The sequence below is a fragment of the Varroa jacobsoni genome, unplaced genomic scaffold, assembly GCF_002532875.2.
Source record: "Varroa jacobsoni isolate VJ856 unplaced genomic scaffold, vjacob_1.0 scaffold_1253, whole genome shotgun sequence".
Taxonomy (NCBI): Eukaryota; Metazoa; Arthropoda; class Arachnida; order Mesostigmata; family Varroidae; genus Varroa; species Varroa jacobsoni.
The window spans coordinates 67,713-77,070 of NW_019214155.1; the positions used below are offsets into that span (position 1 = coordinate 67,713).

Here is a 9,358-nt window from a genome sequence, read left to right on the forward strand (position 1 = left end):
GTTGCGATGGGAAATAGTGCCATCTGGTATTTGAAAGCTCCAACGAGTTTGGTCGTCTGGACGTTGTGGTAAAGAAGAAAACCATCTGATACTTGAAAGCTCCAACGAGTTTGGTCGTCTGGACGTTGTGGTAAAAAAGCAAGCCATCTGATACTTGAGCTTAATTGTTAAAGTCATCAATATTGGCTATCTTCGTCGGGATCGATTTTGAGCCTGTGTACGTAAGGTTTCCCATTGTAATAAGCCAAGGGTCGCTGGTTCGAGCCAATATCACTGATAAAAACGTGCCGTACTTTTTTGCAGTGGATATTAACAGTGTGCCTGTTATGGTCATGGATCCGAATCGATTGCATTTGGTAACTGCAGAGTTGAAGTCTTCCTAAAGTCAAGCCCATATCTAGTAAAGGTGTTTTTTGTCAATAGTGCATTTTAAGCCACTTATAGTGGTAACAGGTTTTATGCATAGGGGTTGCAGGTTAAGACGTTTTACGATTACGTATACAGATAAAACTTCTACTTGCATCCACAGTGTAACTTTTATTCATTACCAACAAAATGTTCAATACGTAAGATTTCGGTAAGACGACGGTTGGTGATCCGATTCATTAGTATATATATATATATATATTATATATATATATACATATATATATATATATATATATACATATATATATGTATATAGACTTCAATTAATCAACCTAGGAATCCGAAATCGATAATACAGTTAAATTGAGTATGGTCAAAGAACTAAAATGACTAGACGAAGTCGTAGTAAATTATAACACGATATGAAAATATCTTTTTTAGACCTCTCAAGACAAATCAAAGATTTTATCTTTCACCTTCATCTGGTTGAATTTTTTTAGCTAGGCTGAATGGCCTTCGTTTTAGCATTTAGATAGTAAATGCACCAGAAAGCGGGTCTGATTGGAAACTATGTTTCTGAGAAGAGGTTATTTAATGGAATCAGTGGAACACGATCGAGTAATCAATAGCTACAATGAGCGTAAGTAATGCAGCCTGTACTATAGCCGTTAATATACGTTGTTCCTAGCTATAAAGTGAAACCATTTCTTAAACCTATCAGTCTCGACGAATCCTTAGGCAACGTTGTACCAAACAGCATTTACCAGACTTAATATAGCCTGTATAAGCCTTGAAAGATCACAGCCATTATCGATTTGCTGGCAATATGCTTTTTTCATCACGTACAAAATAGGTTTCACAATTAAAGTCAATTTACATGAGCTGTCTCATGATACATTGCGCTATGTACTTTAGGACTTCCAACCCAAATTCAAAAATGTCTTCAAAATCGCTTGATATACTAGACCATAACATAACACATGTTTCATAGACGAAAGCTATAGCATCTCTTATGTAGCAGATGAAACGTACTTTCATCTGAGCAGACGACACTGGACGTCTGATGTGTATTTGTGCCACTAGCTAATGAATGCCCTTTACCTCTCTTGACCATTTCCTTGAGCCTACACATTGATGTTTGGGAGTCCCACTTGATCAGCCGGGGGCGGACCTTCGGCCAAACAGTAGTATTTTTTTGGTTGTGGTGTAATTCGAAGACGATCCAGCGATTCGCAAACATGAATGTTGATCATCTAAATGCTCTGTAAGTTTTTATCGGAGGACCCTGCAAAATCGGGGAATTATTAGATTACACTTCAGATGTGTGTCGATAACTGACGTTAGGCCACGGGCTTCTCTCTTTTTTTTCATTTAGGCCCTCAAAACAATCGAACATAAAACGATGAAGTAGTTCGATCATTTTTTGACTAACCAAACTGTAATAGTAATAGGCATCCTAAAACATCAGAAGACCGTTACAGCAACAGCCTTTTACACCGCTCCCATGATCTCCGCCTTTATCCCACATGACACACAATATAATCATCTAGTAACTTTCTTCTTTCTATCGTCTGCAGCCAGCTTGGGCATTTGTGGTTTGGTAGGTGGCAAGGTTTAGCAGATTTTTACCTGTATTTTTTTCTCGCTACTCCAAAAGGTTGTAATCTTCGTCCAGAGTAGCTCATAAATATTGGAAGTTTCTTTTTTTGATTTAGACTTTTATGTCGAGAAGATCACAGTTGCGCTTCTACACGGATTAGATGTCAGTTGAACTCCTTATTCTTATTGGATTGTAACATTCACTAGAACTTTGACATTCTACTGGGGGTGAAGTCGTCTGCAAACTGTTGTCTCGGTGTCCCAAAGCTCTCCTTTACGACGAAGTCTTAGTATTGGACATTGAAGTTTATCAGTTGGCCTCCTGGTTGTGCCAGATAGAGCGTGAACAAAAACATTGGCCGTCCCCATTCGTTCATACGATAAAGAATGTATGTACATTACATACATACTTGCATAGTCTAACTAGTTTTCTCTAAACGTCTCTAAACAAACAGGCATATGCTTGTCAACAGGCTTTATTACGAAATTTTCGGTTTTGTCGTTTCAAAGGTAAGCATTTGAAAGGAAGCAAAAAGACATGCATGTAGGTCATTTCGAATAGAAGGTATTTACACACATCGCAACGTTCAACGGGAAGATTTTGTCCTGAAAGATCGATAATTACGTGTAGCACAATCTAAAGTAGATCGGTACCTGCAGTGCGCTATTTTACTATATAATAATATTGCGCAACAACTAAGAATATAGATAATTGGTTGCACGATAATAATGTTTATGTGTGAGATTGACGTATTTACTGATGACCATATGTTGGTCATGCGAGTTCCCACAGGCTGGCCAAGGGTGGTGAAATGTTCAAAATAGGGCAGGACGTTTTAAAGTTGGTTGTCGAGGAAATTCAGCGGGTCAAGGATGACTTGTAAGTCTGTTAATTTTTTCTTGCGAAATATGTATACATTATAACACATTAGATAATATAATTTAAATATGTGGTAATACGCCTATGGACGTATTCACCGCATACCTAGTGGTTGAAAAATGCTCGTTCTTGCCAGTCAGGTTCAAAGTTAAGCCAGTTCACTTCGATATGTATATATATATATATATATATATATATATATACAAGGGCTTTTAAATAGTTTGACCAAGTCATCTGGCAGTCCTACTATCTTGTGTAGTCAGCGTTCAGTGAGGTAACCAGCATGCTTAAGATTTTGTGCGAAAAATAAGGCCAATCGCACCGACGCCTTACGGACGTTGCGGTATGCCTAAGCTCAAGCAGACCAGTGGCTCAAGCGTTTCGAATAACATAAACCAGAGTACATCAAAGACAATCGTCATCTTGAAGGACATGTGACAACAATCACGGACAAAAACGTGCAAGGAATCATATAACTTGTGCTCGTTAACCTCCGAATTACCATGAAAGGCCTGGCAGAAAAGACTGAGATCTCAATGGACTACTGTCAGGCGCTAGAAGGTCTGCGACAAACTTTGTGTCGAAACTGATGAATGTCTAGCAGATAAACATCACTGAAGAACTGAGTTAGGAACATTTTATGGTATCTTTAGAAGGACCAAACTCGCTCGAATACGTTATTACAGGTGCTCAGACATGGGTATGCAGCTATGACAAGCAGAACAAGGGGCAATCTTCCGAATAACGGTCGAAGAGCAAAACCCCGACCAAAGAAAATCATACGGTCTAGGTCCGAAATTAGTCTCTTTAGAGTTTCGTTTGTCTTTCGTCATGATCTCATGCCATCTGGCCCCACGGTCTCCACCTTTGAGAACCACATTTGAGAAGACTGCCCGAGTGTGTCCAATGCAAGAAACCAGAATTGTGGCACTACAAGTACCAAGTCCACCATCACGAGAATGCACCGGCCCAGACTGCATTGCTCAAACATCACTTCGTGCAAAAAAATCGATCTTTCTGTTACCCCGACTCCCGTATTCACTGGGTTTAACGCGTTCAACTTAATTCTATTCAAAAAACGGTAGAAAAGAGTGAAGGGGGAAAGCTTCAATACAAAGAAAGGAATAAAAGAAAAACTGCCTATCGAGTTAGTTGTTCCGAGGATCGTTTGCAGGAGGACGACAGACGTATCGCATCCTACTTGGATTTCGAGAACCGGGGCGATTTAATAAATACTTGTCGACCGGAAGTGAATGGCTTATTTATTCTTGAACAGAAGATTATATATATGATGGTTTAAGCATAGATTGATCGATCTAACTATGAAGAAAAAGGTTGCATGTACGTAAACCTGATTTTGAATTTGAGATTTCTGAATCAAACCGTGTATTTCGCACAAAGCAATCGATGTTATTTGTTTTTCTTTCTTTTTGCTTTGACAACTTTGGCTCTTTTTATTGTCCTTTACTATATTATATTATTACTATATTTATTCATTGTCCTTTACTATATGTCACGGTATCCATTTGCCGCCGCTGAAACTTATGCTGTTGATGTTAGGTCAGTCCAACGGAGTAAACTTTTTATTTAGTAAAGGAAAGTAACTTAGATGACGCCTAAAGATTCCTGTTGTATTGTGGACTGTTGCAGGACACAAGACGAACTTCGCGAACTAATGACGGCCGTTGAAAGAGCTAAGCATGACCAAATTAAAGTCGAGGGATCAATAAATAAAAGCTATAAAAATGTCGCACTCGTAGAAAATGTCACTGAGCCAGGTATGAGATAATGAGAATCTGTTAATATAGCTTTTTCTATTCGGTCTTTTTATTGACTGATTTAAAATACTTGATTCTAAATACGATGGTATAGTGATAAGGTGTTTGCTTACTAGACTTATGAACAGGTAGTGGTCTCGGATCGGGACCGAGCGTAGACACACTTCGATTTGTTCTTGGAAGGGCCAGCCGTCTGGACCAGTCTTTAAAGGGCAGTGCTGGACGTAAAAATCAACAGATTTAAGTGATTCTGTGTGTAATTAGAGTTTAGCTTTACTGCACCGATGTGTACCTGGCCACCTTTTTCGAGTTACTAATTTTTACTAATATTATTATTTTGGCTGTATAATAAATTATTTTTGCATCTGCTGATCCCATATGTAAATCATTCAATTACATGACATATAAGCCATGTCTGGTACCGGCTTTCAGATTTCAACAAGATTCGCGAGGAAATCATCGATCTTAAAAAAAACTATAGGTAATATGCCTGCTATTTTCTTTTGTACTTCCAGTGCATATTTACTAGAACCCAATAGCATCATCGTAATGTATCTGATACACAATCACTTCCACATTTTAATGTCAAAACAATGTCTTGCGTCCTCCAGGCAGAAGAAAGCTTATCTCAAGGTGCTCAATACATGGATCAGTCAGTGCGAAATCACCGCGAAGAAATGGGTCAGAGACCTATACTCCAAAATAGAAGAACAACTCTACATGGAAGAGTTAGTGAAAGGCAAATCTTAATTATGCTGTTCACTACTAAATAAACAACATGGCTGCTAATGTAATTTAATAAAAATGTGCCTGTTTAGGCCAGGCGCATTCTAGCAGCGTACAAATTTATGCTTACTTCTTTTGATGTCCTGTTTGCGCCGCAATTCAACTTTTTTACATTATGTACGACTGATAATCTATAAAGTAATTGTGCCTTACTGTTTACTGTACTCGTGTTGTACACCCAATAGAATGGCAGTCGAATTAATAAAACATCATCTATTTCATAGGTCCTACTGAATTACGGATGGAAATACACTCTTATTTACATAGAATGTTATGTCAACTGATTGTTGTCTTTTTTGTTCTAGAGAAACTCTCAATGACATCGAAGAAGTGGTCTTGAAAAGCGAGAAACTCGTAAAGGAGCGCCTGCAGGACGAGTCAGCCTCTATCGTCCATGAGCTGGCTTCCGCCGACAACAATGCATTCGGAACGATCGCTCAGATCAGGGCAGCATTCGTGGACGAGGCGTCCTCGTTGACACCGCAGTCACGTTATAAATCCGCGGCCAGCTTCGAGGCCCAGCTGGACCCCGTCAGTCATAGCCTCGTACGGCCAGCGATCGTAAACAATAGATCGCAACTAATACCAACGATTGAAGTGGACGGTCTTCCCCTCATTGCAAATCTTGACGTTGCTCTAACAGAATTGCCCGATACCATTCGCAGTGGGGGTGCTCCGAGCGGTAAATTGCTCGTCCCATCAACGAATATCGAAGATCATTCAGTGGAAAGCGGAGTCTCGATTACGTCTGCCTGCTCAGCTGAGGAAGTGCACGAAGTAAAGGAAGCTAGCTATTGAGCATCGCTGTTGGTGCCTGCTTCTACCAGTGATATAAATTTTGTTTCAGGTGTTACGCGCGATTTTTAAGCCATTATGCATTAATTTAGACAGCAATGGTCTGTGTTGACATGTTTCTCCGATACTGTAAATATGTTGAGACAATTTTTGGAAAATTGGATAATTTTGATTAATAAATGTCTGATATATGTGCTTCGCATAAGTATCGCTGTTTTCATTTGTCGTTTTTCAATATATCTCTTTAGAAATGACAGCTTTTGGTAAATATGTTCAACACTTAGCGAATAGCACTGAACATCAACCACACTGATCTTTTGTATCCAGCCTCTGGTCTTGTTACATTTTATTAGAAAACTTTCGAAGTTCGCTTTGTCAACCCAACAAAAACCGTCATAGAGTTGTTCTTCTTTTGAGCAGATTATTTTGCCAATACGGTACCTTAGAGATATCCCGATATCTAGCGCCGCTTCAACATAAGTTTTAATAGATGTAAATGAACAGAATCTATTAAGCATATTAATATCCGATTTTCAACAAAAATATTATATACCTTAGACAAACATTATTTACGTTTAGGAACTTACTTTCGTTCAGTAGAATGAATGAATTTTTCGTTTTCCTAGCACACTATCTAATTAAGAAGTCCTTCTTCCGCTAGGAAACATCCTTTTTCTTTACCGGCAGTCTCGCATGCGCCGTTGCATAACCATGCGCTACCGCAAGAGCCTGGCTAGGGCTAACTGCTGTTTCAAGGACCAGTTGTTAACTTAAGTTTAACTGAAATGCACACAGTTCGAATGGACGAAATAATAATGAGATCGCGCTATTGTCGAAAACTATTTCAAAAGGGGCAGCGCGTTGTTTAGGCAAAAATGATTTATTTTTTTAATAATCAAACATTCGTTTGATATCGTGAACTCGAAGGGCTTTCGACTTTCTGTAACGAGGACGGCGTGTTTGCTAACGTTTATTAGAGGAAACGTTTCCAGAAGAAACATGCAGTAAAAGCGTCAAAAAAATAAAGAAAATATAGCTCCGAAAATACCGCAGTTGTCTAAGTTCCATTTGTCTCCCACGAATCCGATGCACCTGTGCCTGTACAATCCTACAACTAAGTTAGTTTGACAACTGTTTTCTAACCCAATTCTAAGAGTAAACCTTAGCCTTGGGCTTCCTCGTTTTCTCTTGAACCTTTTCGATCATCTCAAAGCATGTTTTTCTCGTGTGTTTCTTAAACTTGGAACCGAAGGAAAATTGCAGGGGGTAACATTTAATGAATAAAGGGTCTGAACTAATATTGTATATATAGTCTGGGGTTAAGCGTTATAGCAGTCGCCTCAAGTGATTATAGTCGAAATCAATGTATCTTACCTTGTATCCTAACGTTTAGCAAATGGTTATAGTAAATTGCACGCCATTTTCTCTAAAAGTTGCAGTGAATTACTTACCATCAAAGGTCCCGTTCGTTTTTCAGCTTCGATTATTCTGCTTTCAACCTAGCATTGAAAGCGTACTTTAACGGATGGTTCCTTTTTTACATTACTTGACAAAGGTTCATTGACTGAACTTGACTCTAAATCCTGGCTTATACAACATAATTCAGCTCATTGACAATCAGCATTTCCAGCTGTTTCAATCTGCGGACGCACACCGTTGAAAATACTACTTACGCTTTTCCTAATTAGGCCCTAAAACCCCTTCTGCAAAACAGTAAATCTGCTCTCTTAGTCTAACCGGAACAGGTAAACACTCAAAAAAAATTCTCATTTCCCGATAGTCAACTTTTCCAAAATGGATTATACAGAGAGGAACAACAGAAAAATTATTAGGACAACAATATTTCTAATCTTTGGTTTTTCCATATTCCAATGAGAATAATCAGAGTCACGTACAGGGACGCTGCCCGGTAACTGATTTGCCGCAGTAAATTCTGCCTGAGAGCTTTATTATTCGTAAATCAACGTATCGGTTGGTAAAATCACACCTTAACTTTAAAGGTGTGATTTTACCAACGTTTAAAGTAAATTTGATCAAAAAGTTTTCCGTCACCAACCTGAACAGCTTCGTATAGCCCATAGAATTTGATATAAGTGATTGGTAGTGGCACCTGGTACCGAATTCATGCTATGGTGCTCGTACGACAGCTGATAACACCTAAAAAATGAACAGTGTCAACCAAATATCGTCAACGTTATAGGGACTCATCTAAAAATATAATAACGATGCATTATAAGAAAAGCTAATCGTAAGATTTACGGCCTGCCACTATTTTTAACTTATTGGATTATTGCTACTAGAAAAAGAACTAAGGTCTTGCTTGGACGGCAAGGTTAATCATGCGAAGGCATCAAAAGTCACTGCCAAAAGACAGACAAGTTACACAAAACAGTATACTGTTATACATCTATTTCGCTAGTCTTCTAAAAATCCATTAGGATTAAGTTGCGTTAGATGTCCAGAAAATTTCTACACTATATAACCCATAACTAGATAATATTGCCTCGAGATCGCCGTCTCGAATAAAGGAACTTCGTATCTATAGGTACAAGATTCACAAGGTAATTTTCTCAACTTCAATTATAGAACTTCTTCGTAAAGATCGCTAGAATAAATAAAAATGTGATTACATTTCAGTTTTTTCCTTGGTGCTTTAGAGACGAATAGATGTGATCGCAGGGTTCATACGTAAAAAAACAATGTATGAAGTTTTCCAGTATGGGTTTTCCAGATGCTCTATTTTCGTAACGTAGCCTTCCAATAAAAATTCAACCGTGGAAAGTGTACGCTGTTCGTTTGCAAGTATAACGGTAAGATGGTGCAAATAATGCCAGAACGGTGTAAACTGTTTTTCAGTGTGCCGGTACAAATCTTGCTTGCGCCACAATATCCCAGTCGTGCTTAAAACTATCCGTTTTAATATATTAGTCGCTTGACAGCCAGGTGGTGGCTTCGTTGGCGCCGCTGAAATTCCCTTTGAAGTAAAATTAGAATGCAGTAGTTAAATCATTTGACAGAATAACAACATCACTAAAACGATACGCTTTTCCGTGCGTCAAACTGGAGATGGAAGCGCCATTCAGCTCGAAATTTTCACATATGACTGTCTAATACATCCCATCACTGACCCTTTCTGTTCCTATAACGTTGT

At 38.6% G+C, this 9,358-nt stretch overlaps 1 protein-coding gene across 6 annotated transcripts in view; it reads left to right on the plus strand.

The window, feature by feature from the left end:
* LOC111268070 (uncharacterized) overlaps window positions 1–6,412 on the plus strand; it is a 9,431-nt gene extending 3,019 nt beyond the window's left edge. Inside the window, exons 1-6 of one of the 6 annotated variants that reach the window (XM_022846795.2) lie at window positions 1,415–1,633; window positions 2,753–2,848; window positions 4,499–4,626; window positions 5,059–5,107; window positions 5,238–5,354; window positions 5,718–6,412. In XM_022846795.2, the coding sequence (XP_022702530.1) occupies window positions 1,608–1,633; window positions 2,753–2,848; window positions 4,499–4,626; window positions 5,059–5,107; window positions 5,238–5,354; window positions 5,718–6,210 (909 nt within the window). In that variant the 5' untranslated portion in view covers window positions 1,415–1,607 and the 3' untranslated portion in view covers window positions 6,211–6,412. Of the gene's footprint in view, window positions 1–1,414; window positions 1,634–2,752; window positions 2,849–4,498; window positions 4,627–5,058; window positions 5,108–5,237; window positions 5,355–5,717 lie in introns of those variants that run through there. The other 5 variants (XM_022846796.2, XM_022846793.2, XM_022846794.2 and 2 more) reach the window with 5 other exon arrangements.
* Window positions 6,413–9,358: the final 2,946 nt, after the last annotated feature.